This window comes from Pteropus vampyrus, unplaced genomic scaffold (genome assembly GCF_000151845.1).
Source record: "Pteropus vampyrus isolate Shadow unplaced genomic scaffold, Pvam_2.0 Scaffold39, whole genome shotgun sequence".
NCBI lineage: Eukaryota > Metazoa > Chordata > Mammalia > Chiroptera > Pteropodidae > Pteropus > Pteropus vampyrus.
In genome coordinates this window covers 1,123,186-1,142,555 of record NW_011888820.1, presented here as the reverse complement: position 1 = coordinate 1,142,555, position 19,370 = coordinate 1,123,186, and the positions used below count along the sequence as shown (strand labels likewise).

Genomic DNA, 19,370 nt, shown 5'->3' with positions numbered 1-19,370 from the left:
GTAAGTATGTATATATTGTGTGTTTTCACTCATGGACTAGTCCCAGTCTATACCAGTGAGTTCCAGATTATTTTCCTAACTTCAAAGAATGCCTTCCCTTGTGTGTGGGAGAAAAGATCTTTCCAGGCTGTCCTTTGCTTCCCTGATTCCCAGTAAGAATAAATATAAAAAATATGATCAAGAACAAAAGGAAGGAAGGATGCAAGGGAAGGAAAAAAAGAAAAGGTTAATTTCATCAGGAATGACAGCTTTGGTTTAAAACAAGGAGATTCATTTATTCATTAGCCAACAATGTTTTACTGATGATAATGGAGATTGTAGCAGCCAACATTTATTGAGCATTTACCATATATATACTAGGCAATGGACTAAGCACTTTACATACACTGGGTATTTAACCTTCATAGAAACCCTGGAAGACAGATAATTTTACGCCCATTTTACAGATGAAGAAACTGATACTTATAGAAATTAAGTAATTTGCCCTAGGTTACACTGCTACTAAATGGCAAAGCATACATACCAATCAATTTGACTCTTAACCACGAAGTTTATATTACTTTCTGGTGAAAATGTGTGAAATGAAATAGTTTTGAAACACTGTAATAAATTAACAAATTATATATAATAAGACCCAAATCAATTGCCTAAAATTGGGCTAGGTGCTGGTCTCAGTTCTTAAAGAAGACAGAATGTGCCTAATATAATAAACAGTGAAAGCACTAACAAAGAAGTCATAATATTACCATCCTTCGATGTTCATTATAAACAATAACATTTCTTCCATTATTCTCTGATCACATCAAGCCATAGTAACCTCTCCTTCCTCAGATCTTCCTACCTCATTTTCATCTGTTTTATTTGTCTTAAAATGAACAGTATCATTTATTTAGGGGAAAATGGGTTACTCCCCCTTTTCTATCTTAAAAAGATAATCGATTACAATTTGAAAATATAAAAAATAGCTCTTATTGATATCTGAAATATTCATTTCTCTATATGCCACAGTAAGAAAAATTATTCCATAAAACTCTTTAACTTTTGATAACACAATCAAGTTTTCTGAAACTAATACTAAAGAAGAAATCACCATGTGGCATAAAACTAATCCAAAATTCTATTTTGCAAGAGCTGGAATTTATAACCACATACTACAAACACATAAACACAATTCAGATCATCTCCATATTCCAGGCATTGGCTGGACAACAGCAACATTCCCTTACCAAATATATTTAGCTTAAAACTCAAAACATCCAGGAATATCCACAAATATATAAAACATTAAAATCATAATTTTATATGGCTATGACCAGTTTTTCCATTGCAGGATTTAAAAGAAAACATTATTCAATGTTCCTAAAAGACGAGCACCTTGCAAGACAAGCTATTTCTTCAAATAAATAACAAAGTGATATATATGTCTGACATCAAAATCTGTCACAAATAAAGATCTGTCAATTTGTTAATCCTTATTTAATTTTAATTAAATTATGTTTAAATTTTAAATCCATAGAGAAAAGACTCTTCTAACAAAATATAAGACCTAGTAAAATATACATCATTTCAATGGGCTACCATTTCTTACCTTTGAATCTTCATTGCTCACTTCTAGCTGTAACACAGCTTGAGGAGATTTTAGTTTTGCTTGAGCAGAGTGAGCCATCTGAAGGTTAAGCTGCCATCCAACTGTCTCTAGCTGTAAAAGACAAGTGCAGATTAGAATCAGATGAGGCAGAAGGAAGAACACAGTCAACTTTAAGCAAATCTCCACTCAGCAGGAATCAACATGGATAGCCTGGACTTTGTGGAAAGTCAGCTCCAGAGTTCCTTTAACCTGCACACTCTGCAAATTCTTCTTTTAGGCTCATTAGATTGGCCTTGTGCCATGCCTGTCAAATTCAAAGTAAAACTGGTCTTTAAATACTCTCTGTTCTAAAAATATAAGTTCTAAAATTAAGCAATAAAGTATACTAAAAGAGTCAATGGTTTTTAAATAATACATTGCTATTTTAAAATAGTATGTTTTAAAGCAAATGATTTTTAAAGTCATAAATTTTAACTAGTAAATAGTATATATTAGTGATAATCACTTTAATAACCTTCTATTATCTTTCAAAACTCTTTGTATTAGGTAAAACACAGATAAGACTTTTTTTTTTTTTTTTTAATTTAGAGGGAAATCGAAGTACCCAGATGGTAAGAGGTTCACACATTTAGACACAGTTAGTGAGACTGGAATACAGCCAGGCAAAGAATTGATATCTGCTAGTGAGCAGGTGTTACCCAATAGATTATCATGCTTTCCAAAGAACTCTAACTTACTATGGTTCCCAGTTATGACAGAAACTAATTAGAACATTTCCTTTGAATTTATTAATGAACACAACAGCGAAATTCAATCAGGTAAGACAAAAATAATAAAGACAGACTAGAGCAGCATAAATATGGCTTTATTGAACTTGACAGATTATTGGTTTCTCCATCCTCTGAACTATGAGCTTAAAAATTTTAGATTTAATTTCCAGTAAATCTCAACTATTAATATTTAGGGAAGTTCTGTGAAATGCAATTATAGTATGCCTCTGACATGACCCTACTAATTGATTTAGTAAAACTACCTTAGCTGCATTGGTAAGAATGGCAGCCTCACAACAATTTTTACTTAACCAGAATACTAATTGCTTACTTGAAAGCCTGTTCAACAGCTAGAATCACAGCAGTGACTCAAAGCCAAATTGGAAAGAGAGCAATGGAAGTATTATCTATTCGAGAGAGGATGTGATGAGAAAATAAAGATACAGTTCTGTTCTCTCTGGCACTGAACCTTTCATAAGTTGTGGAGAAGAAGAAGGAAGATGTCGCGGAAACATAATCCATAAGATCAGAAGCAAAAAAAATCAATTTACTAGTGCACAGTAAGGGTCCTTACTTAATATACTAACCTTTAACACTGATTATAGTAAGCATAGTCTCTAAAATTTTCAATAGTCACATGCAATATACCTTCCAATAAAATAAAGAAAAACATATCGTAACCACTTTCATATATACAAGCACTCTGACACACTATTTTAACTGAAAAACATCCTCTAGGCATTCATATGGACCTATAAGATACTGATTTGATCTAATTTAACTGATTCTATCCTTGTCCGTAAAGCAGGTAAGATAAATGATGAAGATAAATATTAAGTAAATAAATTAAGTATACCCCCATTGTGGTCGGGCCTTTGCATGAATTAATGTATGCTTAGTCACTACATAGAAGTGGTGTGGAAGAATTAAAAAGAGTACTGAATTTAAAGCTTATGATTGGTTCATAGTTAGTCTGTCACTCAACTAGCTATGTGACCTCAGTTGTCACGATCTTTTAAGCTCTAAATTTCCTCATAAAAAATGGAAATAAATATATCTGAACTATCTACTTTTCTGAGTCACTGTTAATATCAAATAAGAAAATGCATATTTAAAGTGTTTTGAGTAACCACAAAGCATTATAAATATAAGGCATTTTGATCACCTAATATTTTCTACTTCTTTTAAATATAGTAGGCACTCTATTTTTATTGAATTGAATTGAATCAAAGAACATTCACAAGGAAAGGTAATTTTAAAAAGAGTCAAGATGAAAAATAGTTTCTGAGTTGGCTTTCTTAAATTCCACAGTCTTTCTATTGAATTTTGTGATTTAAAAAATATTGGTCCAAGACACATGAAAGAGTAATTTAGAAAGTAAATAACATTACTAAGCTCATATGTAGGTATATGCACATATACACACCCACACATAAAATTTCATAGAAAATCAGCCATATTCAAAAACCTTAAATTTAGAGGAAATATAGAAAGAAAACTAGCATTATAAGAGAACATTTTACAAAACAATAAAAAAAACAAAAACAAACTTTTTTTAGTGAAACTAGGAGACAAAGAAAATAAATACTACTTGAGATAGCTGTTCTTATTACTCTTATACAGATTAAAAATGTAAAATGTAAACAAATGGTGAGTCGGATTATAGAGTATATGAAGGTTCCTTATGTTATTATTGCAACTTTTCTCTAAGTTTGAAATTATATCAAAATAAAAACCAGAAGTTATAAGAAATTGATTTAAGTAAGAATCATCATGGATACTCAATCTAAGTGGTGAAAGTTTCATTTGGAACACACAGTCACAACGTATCTACCCACAATTTCTTTTTAGTTACAAGAGAAAAAAAATTAATTATGCAGTGTAAAAAACACAGAGCATCTTAATCAAGAAATCAAATTAACATCACCAAAAAGTGGCAAACGGACATCTGGGTGTGATATCCTGCAGACCTCAACATCATTTACACAGCTTTCTAGACAAAATATCATAATCTAAATTTGATTATAAAGAAACAACAGAAAAATAAAAATTGAGAAATAGCATATAAAATAAGTGGCGCATACACTTATTCAAAAGTGTCAATGTCCTAAAAGACAAAGAAAAGTTGAAGAAAGAAGTACAGTTGACCCTTGAACAATGCAGAAAGGCTAGCGGCATTGACATCCCTGCAGTTGAAAATACGCATATAATTTTTGACTCCCTCAAAACTTAACTACTAATAGCCTACTGTTGACCAGAAGCTTTACCAATAACAATTAACACATATTTTGTATGTAATATGTAATATATACTGTATTCTTACAATAAAGTAAACTAGAGAAAAGAAAATGTTACTAAGACTATCATAAAGGGAAAAAATATTTCACGATATTTATTGAAAAAAATTTGCATATTAATGGACCTGCACTGTTCAAACCCCTGTTGTTCAAGGATCAACTGTAATTCTTTACATTGTTTAGAACATATTATTATATTATTTGTCAGGTCTATAATAGGCATTGATGATATAAATATGAATAAGACAAAGTCCCTTTGCCAAGGCGAAGATCTCATAGTATACTCTTTAATTATTCCTCTGAGACTCGTAACTGAGAAACAAATATGCTATTATTCCTCTGAGACTCATAACTGAGAAACAAATATTTTAATTACATATAAAACAACAAAGTCTAGTGAGAATTTGTATTTAACTTAGCTAAACTATATGTGCTTCTATTTAAAATAAAATTCTGTCTTGTGTACATCAGACATTTGTACCCTAAAATTCTAGGAACCATTTTAATATAATTTGTTTCGTTATTTCCTATTCAATTTAAATCTGAGGATCCTATATCTTAATAAACACCCCATGTTTAAATGTCATCAAAATACATAAAACACAAGGAAAATAAGACAATATTTTTAATGTTTTTCAACCCATGTCAAAACTGTTTAAATGATAGTTTTTGGGCATCTCACTTACAATACTTCTTATCTGACAATGTTATTAAGATGCCAGTTCAAAATATGACTTCATTCTCCCTCTAATTTCCACATAACAATTTAAACATAAGAGTAAATTCTCATAATTACTTTGTAAACTGTAATTCCAAACACATGCAAAATAAGCTAATATTACAAAAATATTAACTCTTTTAAATTGAAAAAGAATATGTAAAGTTATCACTAGATTTTAACTAGCGGCTCTCTAAAATGGGAGCCACTGTTTGGACCATAATGTACAATAAGAAATACATACATTGCTAACTGATACACACACACACACACACACACAAACAGTTCCACAAAACAATTTTTACCCAGAGCAATAATCTCTATTAGGTTTCATTTTTTTAAATGCTATTTCGAAAACCTCTAAATTGATTCTATTACCCACTAAAACACTAACAGATAAGGCTATCTATGGCTAGAAAAATACTCCTCAGAAATACTAAGTGAGTTTTAAGAATGATGTGTGTGAGCATTCATAAAACAATTCTTTTTTATTATAATAAATCATGAAAATACAAACATAAGAGCTGTAACTGCTAAAATAGAAAAAACCTATATTCTGTTGCTATAATCTACTGTTTATTTTATAACTGGTAAATACCATAAGCTGAAATTCCATATATGTATGGCTCATTACAGAAACTGTACACCACTATTTACTCATAAAATATAAAAATGAGAAAGTTGACTAAATATTTAATATAAGAACATAAACTCACCTATTTTTATTCTTTTTTTAAATAAATTTATTTAAATTAGTTTCAAGTATAAAGTACATTGGTTAGACATCTATAATGTTCATAAAAACAATCCCTCCAATTGCTTTTTTATTTTTTAACGCCTACAGCACCTGGTATTCAAACTTACCTATTTTTAAGGCTTAGCTATATACTCCACAAGTTTTTTTTTTTTTTTATTTTTAACCAATTCTATTGACTCCAATGATTTCTTTCTCTATAATATACTAATTAATTCTATAAAATTCCCAGCTTCAAAAACAATGCCTTCTGGTATCTAGAAGTATATACCTAAAAACAAAAAAATCTTTCCACAGTTTATATAAACTCTCGACAAAATACCAAAATACAACAATTATTTGAGCACTCTTGAACAAAAACACATACATGTTGGATAACTGAAATATAATGCAATGTTAACAACCAATTGGTCAAAGAAGAAATCAAAAGAGAAATCAAAAAATATTTTTAGACAAATGACAACGGAAATGCAACATACCAAAACTTATGGGATGCAGTAAAAGCAGTTCTAAGAGGGAACTTCACCGCGTTTCTTGTCTACATCAAGAAACAAGAAAGATCTCAAAAAACTAGATAAAGAACAAAGTCCAAAGTTAATTTTAAAAAGGGGGAGGGATTATCAAAAATCACAGTGGCAAAAAATGAAGTAGAGACTAAAAAGACAATAGGGAAAAAAATCAATAAAACTGAGAGCTAGTGTTTTGAAAAAAATAAACAAAACTGACAAATCTTTAGCTAGATTCACCAAAAGAGAGAAAACTCAAATAAAAAAAGAAATTAAAGAGGAGACATTACTACTGATACCACAGAAATAGAAATGATCATTAAGAGACTACTATAAACATTTATATGGCAACAAATTGGACAACCTAGAAGAAATGCATAAACTTCTAGAAATCTTACCAAGACTGAATCACACAGAAATAGGAAATCTGAACACATTAATTACTAGTTTGGAGATTAACTCAATAATCAAAAACCTCCCAACAAACAAAAGTCCAGGACCAGATGGCTTCACTAGTAAATTCTACCAAACATTTAAAGAAGAATTAATAGCAATCCTTCTCAAGCTCTTCCAAAAAATAGAAGAGGGAACACTTCCAAACTCATTTTACAAAAACAGCATTACCCTGACTCTAAATCCGGAAAAGGAAACCATGAGAAAAGAAAATGACAGGTCAACATCTTTGATAAACATACATAAAAAATCCTCAACCAAATATTAGCAAACTGCATTGAGCAATAAATTAGAAGGATCATATAAGGATGGTTCAACATCTACAAATCAATCAATGTGATATGCCACTTTAACTAAATGAAGAATAAAACTCATATGATCATCTCAAGAGATGCAGAAAAAGCATGTGATTTTAACATCCATTAATAAGAACTCTCAAAAAAATAGAGTGGTAACGTATCTTAACATAATAAGGCCATAAAAGACAAGTTCACAGCTAAGATCATACTTGATGGTAAAACTTAAAGCTTTTCCTCTAAAATCAGGAACAAGACAAGGATGCCCACTGTCACCATTTTTATTCAGCATAGTATTGGAGGTCCTAGCTAAAGCAATTGCGCAAAAAAAAAAAAAAAAGGAAGTAAAAGGCATCCAAATCAAAAAGAAAGAAGTAAAACTGTTGCTGTTTGCAGATGACATGGCATTATACACAGAAAACCCTAGAGACTCCACCAAAAAAAATCCCTGGACCTAATAAACAAGTTCAATAAAGTTACTGGATACAAAATCAATATACAGAAAAATGTTGCATTTCCTATAAACTAACAACTAACTATTAGAAAGAGAAATTAAAAAACCAATTCCATTTACAATTACATCAAAACAATCCCATTTACAATTATATCAACAACAACAAAAAAGAATAAAATACGTACAAAATAGCTTTAACCAAGGAGGTGAAAGACCTGTACATAGAAGACTCTATGACACTGATGAAACAAACAGAAGACACAAAATAAGTAGAAGGATATACTGTGCTCGTAGACAGAATTAACATGGTTAAAATGCCCATATTAAAACTCCAATGATATTTTTCACAGAAACAGAACAAACAATCCTAAAATCTGTGTGGAACCACAAAAGACCCAGGATAGCCAAAGCAATCTCAAAAAAGAACTATGCTAAAAGCATCACACTTCTCAATTTTAAACTACATTGGAAAGCTATAGTAACCAAAACAGTATGGAATTGTCATAAAAACAAACACAGAAGCCAGAATATACAGTAGGGTAAAGACGATCTCTTCAATAAATGGTTGGGAAAATTGGACAGATACATGCCAAAAAAAGAAAAGAAAAAGAAAGAAACTGGACCTTCTTACACCATATACAAGAATAGACTCAAATGGATTAAAGACTTAAATATAAGACCCGAAACCATAAAACTTTAGAAGAAAATATAGGTAGTAAACTCTCTGATATTGCTAACAGTAATTCTTTTTCAGATATAGCTCTATGGACAAGGGAAACAAAAGAAAAAATAAACAAATGGGACTACATCAAACTAAAAAAGTTTTTTTTTACAGCAAAAGAAACCATCAACAAAACAAAAAGACAACTGATTGAGTGGGAGAAGATATTCGCTTATGATGCATCTGATAAAAAGTTAACATCCAAAATATATAAAAAACTCATACAACTCAACAACAAAGAAAAACAAACAATCCAATTAAAAAATGGGCAGAAGACCTGAATAGATATTTCTTCAAAGAAGAAATACAGATAGCCAATAGACATATGAAAAGATGCTCAAGGTCACTAATCATCAGAGAAATGCAAATTAAAACCAAAATGAGATATCGTCTCACACCTGTCAGAATGCCTATCATCAATAAAGCAAAGAACAACAAGTACTGGTGAGGATATAGAGAAAAGGGAACCACACACTCCTGGTGGGATTGCAAATTGGTACAGCCACTATGGAAAACAATCTAAAAGTTTCTCAAAAAATTTAAAATGGATACACCTTTTGATCCATGAATTGCACTTCTGGGTATTTATCCAAAGAAACTAAAACAATAATTCATAAAGATCTATGTACCCCTATGTTCATGGCAGCACAGTTTACAATAGCTAAGATATAAAAGCAACCTAAATGCCCATCAACAGATGATTGGATAAAGAAGTTATGGTTCATATACACAATGAAATATTACTCAGCCATTTGAAAAAAAATGAAATCCTACCATTTGCAATGACATGGATGGACCTAGAGGTTATTATGCTGAGTGAAATAAGTCAGAGAGACAAATACCATATGATTTTGCTTATAAGCAGTCTAAGAAACAAAAAGAACAAACTAATCAAAACCAGACTCACAAATATACAGGACAATCTGGGGACAGCCAGAGGGGAGGAGAGGTTGAGAGTTGGGAGAATGGGGTGAAGGGTTAAAAAAATAAAAAATTAGTAGTTGATAGATGGACATGGGACTGAGGAGCACAGCATAGGGAATGCAGTTAGCATTAATGTAATGGCTAGGTGGAGAGCCAGAGGAGAGAAAGAGCAATGTAGGGGGATCGTTTTATAAACTATATAAATGTCTAACCAATGTACTGTATATCTGAAACTAATAATAAAATAAATTTAAAAAAAACACACAGATCAATGGAACAAAATAGAGAGTCCAAAGATAAACTCATGCATATATGGTCAATTAATTTATGACAAAGGAGCCAAGAATATAGATGGAAAAATAACAGTCTCTTCAATAAACGATTTGGGGAAAAATGGACAGCCACATTCAAAAGAATGAAACTGGACCACTATCTTATACTACACAAAAACTAACTTAAAATGGATTAAAAACCTGAATGAAAAACCTAAAATTATAAAACTCCGGGAAGAAAACATAAGCAGTAAGCTTCTTGACATTGGTCTTGGCAATGAATTTTTAGATTTGACATCAAAAGCAAAGTCAACAAAAGCAAAAATAAACAAGCTAGATTACGTCAAACTAAAAAGGTTGTGCACAGTAAAGGAAACTATCAACAAAATAAAAAAGGCAACCTACCAAATGGGAGAAAATATTTACTAATCATATATCTAATAAGAGGTTAACATCTACAATACATAAAGAACTCATATAACTCAATAGCATAGAAATAAATAATCTGATTTGAAAATAAGCAGATCTAATAGACATTTTTCCAAAGACATATAGATTGCTGACAAGTATATGAAAAGGTATTCAACATCACTAATCACCAGGAAAATGCAAATCAAAACCACAATAAGATATCACCTCCCTCTGTTAGAATAGCTATTAGCCAAAAAGACAAGAATAATGAGCATTGGTGCAGATGTAGAGAAAAGGGAACCCTTGGGTACTACAGGTCAGAATGTAAATTGGTGCAGCCACTGTGAAAAACTGTATGGAGGTTCCTCAAAAAAGTAAAAATAGAATACCATATGATCCAGCAATTCTACTTGTGGGTATTTATCCAAAGGAAATGAAAACACTAACTCAAAAAGACATCTGTACTCCATGTTCATCACATTATTTACAAGAGCCAAGACATGAAATCAACCCAAGTGTCCATCAATGAATAAGTGGATAAATAAAATGTGATATGCATGTATGTGTGTATACATATGCACATACATACATACATATACATACATACACAATGGAATATTATTCAGCCATAAACAAGGAAATCCTGCCATTTGCAACAACATGGATGGACCTTGAAGGCATTGTGCTAAATGAAATAAATGAGACAGAAAAAGGCAAATACTGTATGATCTCACTTATATGTGGAATCTTGGAAGGGAGGGATAAAGGGAGGAAGAGAGGGAGGAAGAAAGACCTTAGATACATAGAACAGATTGATGGTGGCCAGAGGCAGGGGCTGGGAGACAGTGAAATAGATGCAGTTGGTCAAAGGTACAAACTTCCAGTTATAAAATAAGTAAGTCCTAGAGATATAATATATAGCATGGTTACTATAGTTAATAATACTATATTATATATTTGAAAGTTGCTAAGACAGTAAATCTTAAAAGCTCTCATCACAAGAAAAAAAATTTGTAACTATGTGCCATGATGGATGTTAACTACACTTATTCTGGTAAGCATTTTGCAACATATACAAATACCGAATCGTTATGTTGAACACCTGAAACTAATATATTGTTCATGTCGATTACATCTCAATTTTAAGAAATGAAACACTTCAAATATATAATGAGATAGGCAATTTGGAAGTAAAATAATAGAAAAAAATGTATCATGTAATGTTAATCAAAACAAAGCAGGGAGGGCTATAAAATTACCAAGATAAAAAAGGACATTAAATAACTATAAAAAGATCAATCCATCAATAAGACAAAGCAATGCTAAATGTTCTAATGTACATACACCAAAAACAAAATATGCAAAATATGTGAAGCAAAAATTGATGGAACTAAAAGAAGTAGACAAATCTACAACTATAGTTAGAGACTTCAAAGCCTGAATCTCAACAATTGCTAGAGTATCTAGAAAGAAAATTAGCAAAAAATATAGAAAATTTTAACATCATCATCATCAATGAAAATAATCTAATTGATCTTCACAGAACACACATATTTTTCAAGCACCCACAGAACATATACCAAAACAGACCATATTCTGGGCCATGAAACACCCCTTGACAAATAAAAAAAAAACTGAACTCATACAGAATATGTTCTCTAACCATAATGGTAACTAACTAGAAATCAATAACAGAAATATAAGATGAATATCTACAGACACTCAGAAACTAAACACACCTTCAAATAATCCATGAGTCAAAGAGGAAGTCTCAAGGAAAATAAAAGTATATATTGAACTAATTGAAAATAAAAATACAGTGTATCAAAATTTGTGAGATACAGCTAAATCAATGCTGAGAGGAAAATTTACAGCGTCAAACGCTTAAATTTGAAAAGAGGAAAAACATCAAATCAACAACCCAAGAATCTCAAGAACCACATAGGCAAAATTTAACCTCAACCAACTGACACACCTTATGTAAAATTAACTCAATAGAGATCATGGACATAAATGACAATATAAAACAATAAAATTTTATTTAAAAAAAAACTAAGCAAAGAGTTCTTAGATGAACTACAGCAAGGGAAAGAGTTCTTAGGCTTGACATCAAAAGAGCAAAATCTATAACAAGAAAACATGATAAATTATTTTTCATCAACATGAAAAATTTTTGCTTTCCAAAAGCTCCTATTAAGAGTATGAGGAGATGGTCAAGATGGTGAAGTAGGTAAATGCTGTGCTTGCATCCTCTCATGACCACATCAAAATTACAACTAAACTACATAACCACCATCATTGAGAATCACCTGAAGTCTAGCTGAATAGAAGTCCTACAACTCAGGACATGCAAAAGCCGTCATGTGAAGATTGGCAGGAGGTGGTGGAAGGGGCTGCTTCCACACCTGAGTGAGGCAGTTAAAAATCGGGAGAAATACCTGACCCCTGAGGAGCAAGGGGTCCCAGCCCCACATCAGGCTCCCCAAACCAGGGTTCAGTGTCAGGAAGAGAAGTCCCCACAACTTCTGGCTGTGAAAACCTGTGAAGACTGTGGCTGAGTGAGATGGATGGCTGCTGGAGTCCTAGGCATTCCTCTTAAGAGGCCCATGCACAGACTTACTCGCTGAAGGACTCACTCACTCTGAGCTCCAGTGCTGGGGCGGTAGCTTGAAAGGCCCCAGATATATATGGGGAGGAAGTGAATTGTATAGCTTCAAGGCAAGGGATGGAGGGGCATCTTTCTCCCAGACAGAGGGCAACGTTCCTTTGTTAAGCCCTCCCTACTCCCAGCCTGCATGCACAGGCAAGAGCCACATGAATCTCCATTAACCTAACACCGTTCACTCCGCCATAGTGATTCCCTGAGACCCTGCCCCACATAACTTGCAGACCTACTCAAGACACTTCCAGTGGCTTTTCTATACAAATGGCCTGTCTTGGCTCATGCTACCAACCTTCCTAAAATCTCTGAAACGTTCACAAACCCCAAACAAGCAGCATCTGGCCTCAGCATGCCCTAGACCTCTTGGTGAGTATCCTCAAGCAGATGGCAGCCACCTGTGGATTGCTTTGTGAATCATTTCAGGTGATCTAAAATATACTATTTTGAAAGGACATGCAGACTGTGTTTGGGTAGGGCACAGTCTGCAGCTAAACTTGGCCTATGGTGGGGCCCCTCCGAGAAGTCCTGGGGAAGGCATGCCCAGTGGCCAGCTTCTGCTAGAGCAGGAGCACCACCCAGTTGCCTCTACGGACCACACATCCAAAGGGCAGACTGAACAGACACCTGAGCCCCTGCTAAAGCAAATCCTGCTCTGTAGGGTCAGCCTCTTCATAACAGCTCCTCCACTGTAGTCATGGCCAGTCCTCACAAACAATCAGCCTGAGGGGCAGTCCCTCCCACGGACATGCAAACAGCAACCAAGGCTCAAATACAACAGGAGGGCACACACAACCCATACAAGGGACACAACTGGAGCACGTGGCCCAGTGTGCCACTGGGCCCCATAGGACACCTACTGTATAAGGGCACTCTACTAAGATTGGGAGACATAGCAGCTCTACCTAATGCATAGAAATGAACACAGGGAGGCAGCCAAAATGGGAAAACAAAGAAACATGTCCCAAGTAAAAGAACAGTGGAAAACTCCAGAAAACAAACTAAATGAAATGGAGACAAGCAATCTACCAGATGCAGAGTTCAAAACACTGGTTATAAGGATGCTCAATCAACTTAGGGAAAGAGTAGATGAACTCAGTGGGAACTTAAAGAGACAAAACATAAATATAGAGATAGAAAACAAAAAAGAATCAGAAATGAAGAATAACTGAAGTAAAGAATACATTAGAGGGAATCAGCAGTAGATCAGATGAAGCAGAAGATCGAATCAGCAATTTAGAAGATAAGGTAGCAGAAAACACCCAATCAGAACAGCGACAAGAAAAAAGAATCTAAAAAAAAAAAAAAAAATAGTTTAAGAGTCCTCTGGGACAACATCAAGTGTGCCAACATTCCCATCACAAGGGATACTAGAAGGATAAGAGAGAGAGCAAAGAATTGAAACCCTATTTCAAAAAATAATGATGAAAAACTTCTCTAACCTGATGAAGAAAATAGATTTATAAGCCCAGGAAGCCCAGAGAGTCCAACACAAGATGAATCTAAAGAGGCAACACCAAGAAATATCATAATTCAAATGCCAAAGGTTAAAGACAAAAAGAGAATCTTAAGAGCAAGAGAAGAGCAGTTATTTACCTACAAGGGAGCTCCCATATGACTGTCAGCTGATTTCTCAACAGGAACCTTGCAGGAAATTTTGGCAAAAAATATTCAAAGTGATAAAAAGCTAGGACCTACAACCAAGATTATTCTACTGAACAGAGTATTATTTAGAATCAAAGGACACATAAAGAGCTTCCCAGACAAGAAAAAGCTAAAGGAATTCATTTCCATCAACCTAGTATTATAGGAAATGTTGCAGGGACTTCTTAAAAAAGAAAAAAGAAAAAAATTAAAAACATGAATAATAAAATAGCAATAACTACATATCTATCAATAATTAAACATAAATAGATTAAATTCTCCAATCAAAAGAAAGGGTGGCTGAATGGATAAGAAAACAAGAAGATCCTTACATATGTTACCTACAAGAGACTCACTTCAGACCAAAAGACACAGATTGAAAGTAAAGAGATGGAAAAAGATGTTTCATGAAAATACAAACAAACAAACAAAAAAGCTAGGATAGCAACACTTATACCAGACAAAACAGACTTTAAACAAAAGTTATAATAAAAGACAAGACCAGATTATCCAACTTCTGGGTATTTATCCAAAGAAACCAAAAATACTACTTCAAAGGGACATGAGAATCCATATGTTCATTGCAGCATTATTTACAATAGCCAAGATATGAAGGCTACCTGGGTGTCCATCAATGGATGAATGGGTAAAGAAGAGGTGGCACATATATACAATGGAATGTTACTCAGCCATAAAAAAGAATGAAATCTTGCCCTCTGCAACCACATGGATATTGCGCTGAGTGGAGTAAGTCAGACAGAGAAAGACAAATGCCACATGATTCTACTTACATGTGGAATCTAAAGAATAAAATAAACAAACCAAACAGAAACGATCTCATAGGCATTTTTTTTTTAAATACAAACTGACAACCTGATTCTAAAATTTAAATCTAAATCCAAAGGATCTAAAAAAGACAAAGCAATTTTTTTGAAAAAGTTGGAGAAGCTATACTACTTAACTTCAAGATTTATTATAAAGCTACAGCAAAAAAGACAATGTGGCACTGGCAAAAGGATAAACATATAGACCCATCAATTGACTCCTAACAAAAATGCCAAGGTAAATGATGCTGGAACTAAGAGATACCTATATGGAAACAAAATGAACAACTACCCTTACCTAACACCAAACACAAAAATGAACTAAAAATGGATCATAGACCTAAATGTACATGCTAAAACCGTCAAACTTTTAGATGAAAACACAAAAGAAAATCTTTGTCATCTTGGGATAGGTAAAGATTTTAGATAGAACATTAAAAGCATGACCATTTAAAAAAATTGTAAACTGGACTTCATCAAAATTAAAATTTCTGTTCTTCAAAAGTCACCATTAAAAAAAGATAAGGTAAATGACAAACTGATAAAATATTTACAATACATATACCTGAGAAAAGACTTATATTCAAACTACATAGAGTTCGTACTACTCAATAATAATAAGACAAGAAATCTATACAAAAATGGGCAAAAATTTGAACAGATAATTCACAAAAGAATATATACATTTAAATGTCCAGTAAAGACATAAAATGATGTTCAACATCCTTATGTTCCATATCTTTACACCTATTAAGATGGCTAAAATGTAAAAGACTGGCAATACCAAGTGCTGGCCACGATACAAAGAAATTGCTAGTAAATGGAAAATTGGCAGTTTCTTACGAAGTTAAAAATACATCTATCCTACAACCCTGGCAACCCACCCCCAAGTATTACCCAAGAGAATTTAAAATATATATCCATACAATGATGTGTACATGATTAATGGATTTGTTCAAAATAGCCCCAAACTGGAAATAGCCCAATATGCATCAACATTTTGTGAGTGAATAAGCAAATTTTGATATTTCCATATAATAAAATACTACCCTGCAAAAAAAAGAACAAACTACTAATACATGGGTGAACCTCAAAATCATACTCAGTGAAATAAGCCTGACAGAAAAAAAAAAAGTATATCTATATGATTCCATTTTTATAAAATCCTAGAAAATGCAATCTATAGTGATGGAAAGCAGATTAGTGGTTTCCTGGGGCCAGGGTTAAGGGAGGAAGGGACTGCCTGCCAAGAAGCATGAAAAAGTTTTTGAGGGTGATGAAAATGCTCTGTGTGTTGATTATGGGAGTGATCTCATTGGCATACAGCTATCAAAATTCATTGAACTGTACAATTTAAAAGGATACAGATTATACTATGTAAATTAGAAATTAATAACATTATTTTTAAAAAGATAAAATATACTAAAGCCTGTATCAGAAGAATATATAGATGTAATGGGAGAATATCTTCAGCTGCCTGCTACTAATCACCTGCTTTGCCCTCCTCTAATTATTGGCAAGAACAGAAGGCTATAAGCCTCCAAGGATCAAGCCACACTATTACATGCCTTGTAGAGAAAGACTCCTCTACTGTGACATCTATAAAGTATACAAAGACAACGTTAAGATCTCAGAATGACCATTATATAGTATGGTACCCATATTACACAGATGTAAATATATTATCATATACCACACAGATGCAAATAGGTAAATTTCTTGAATCAATATTGAAGTTATCCTATACCCAGGATAACCCTACCTCCAAAAAGTATACCATACAAATCGCACTGCACAGAGTAACGCGTTAGTCTCCAGAGGACATCAAAAATCCAAAAATTACTGATCTAATGCCTTTCTTTAATGTTGCTGCTACGCTAAATCATAAGAGGTACAAATGCTTTATTACAAATATCATAATATGGGATACTTCCTAACTTATACCCTTAAGTTTAGATGCCACAAAAGTCAATCTAGTCTCACTACTAGGGTGACATGGAACTTAATTATACTCCTTGACCTGCAGATTTGGTCAAAATACCTTATCATGGTCTCCATATCCAAGTTGTAAGGTGTTGAGGGAAAACATCAATGAACATCCTTCAAACTATTTGCCACCTATGCACACCAAGAATATATGAGTTAATAGTACAAGTGTGAGGACACTGAAATGTAATGCAACTAATGCTCTCCTAATTGGCAACACTCTGAAAAAGTACATCAACACTATTTAGCAAGTGCACATCTTTAAATATCATGACAGAAAAGAGTAATTTTTCTAACAGCACAGTTCTTTGGCATTAGTAAAATCTTTATTTAATTTGTTAATGGTTCTGGTTTTAGCCAATTATTTATGAAGCAGAGAATACATTTCTGTTTTATATAAGATTGATTAAGGGTCTCTTAGAGCTAAAGCTCTTTAAATTGATTGCTGCATCAACAGCTAATGATGTCACCTTTTTTTCCCTGGAGAATTTCTGTTTCAAGTTAAAGCAATTCTCTCTATATTTCTACTTTTAAAGAGGAAAAAAATGTTAATGATTGAATCCAGCAAAACTCAAGTCTTGAAATAGATGAACCACAAAAAGGCTTAAAATACAACCAAATGAAAGCACAAAAAAACTAGAAAATGGAAAACATAAGTCACACTCTCTTTTCTCCAATAAATACAAATATCTCTTTTTATAAGAAAACCTAATAGACTGAACTTTAAATGGCACAATTTGTAAAGCATAGATATTGTGCATTTATTCATTCGACAACTATTTATTGAGAACCCGCTATCTCCCATGGGCCATTTAAAGTAGTAAAAACACAGTAGTGAACAAAACAGACAAAAATTCCTGCCCTTGTAGAGCTTATAGTTTAGTAGTAGAGACAAACAATAATAATAATTAATAAATAAATAAAATGTAAAATACATAATGGGCCAGATAATAAATGTTATGGAGAAAAGTTAAGAAAATATTACAGAGGTGGGGACATGCCTCATTGTGATAATCAGGGCAGGACTCATTGATCAATGAACAAAAAGCTGAAGAAGATAAGGAAGCCAGCCATATGAAAATCCAAAAGACTTTCTGAGGTAAAGAGATTAGAGGTGTACAAACTGAGCTAGGTAGAGGATGTTAACAGGTAAAGGTCAAGGAGATAGGTAGTGGGCCCAGAGGGATTATAGACCATGTAGGGCTTTAAAGACAATTGTAAGAACTGTGATTTCTACTGTAAGCGACATTGAAAGCCTTAGGTGGATTTGGAGCAGAGAAGGGATAGAATAAGATTAAAAATTTAAAAGAATCACTTTTAGAGTTCCTAATCTGGTATTGCAAATAAGAATTATAACCTAAACAAATATTTAAAAAACAATCATTTGAAGGCACTGGAGAATGACTAAATTCTCCAGGAAAGGAATTTGACTTGTAAAAAAAAAGGAACCTACTCAAGGCAAGAGATTCATACTTATATGACTTTTCCCAATTCGTACAGCATAGGGTGGTTAAAACTCTTCAATAGAAAGCTTCGAATTTGGCTTAAGGGGTCAGCAATCCCATTCCTAGATATTTACCCAAGGGCAATAAAAACATATGTTCACAAAAAGACTTGTACACAAATGTTCATAGCAGTATTATTCATAATCACCAGAAACGGAAACAACACAAATGTCCATGAACAGGAATATGGATAGTGATATTTTCATACAATGGAATACCACTTAGCAATAAAACAATTACTAATACAAAGAACAACATAATGAATCCAAAAAAAAAACACGCTGAGAGATATTAGCCAGACACATTTATTTGAGTCCTTTTATATTAAGTCCAAGAACAGACAATACAATCAATCTATGGTGATGAAAATGAGAGTGGAGGGAACTGAAACTAAGCACTTTTTAGGTCATGAAAATTTTCTCTTATTTTGTTATGGATAATAATTATATGGGTATTTATTCTGAAATTCATCAAACTGAACACTAAATCTCTGCATTTACCGCAGGTAAAATGTATTTCAATAAAAAGTAGTAAATAAATATAGCAGCATTTAAACCTCACAAACATTTATACTCAGTTAATTCCAGC

General features: G+C 32.9%; 1 protein-coding gene across 7 annotated transcripts in view; it reads right to left on the bottom strand.

Annotated features, from left to right (window-relative positions):
* Positions 1-19,370, bottom strand: part of COMMD10 (COMM domain containing 10) — a 163,766-nt gene that overhangs the window by 126,025 nt on the left and 18,371 nt on the right. For all 7 annotated transcript variants that reach the window (XM_023529559.1, XM_023529558.1, XM_011358261.2 and 4 more), the window contains exon 5: positions 1,589-1,699. In XM_023529559.1, coding sequence (XP_023385327.1) covers positions 1,589-1,699 — 111 coding nt within the window. The remainder of the gene's footprint in view (positions 1-1,588; positions 1,700-19,370) is intronic.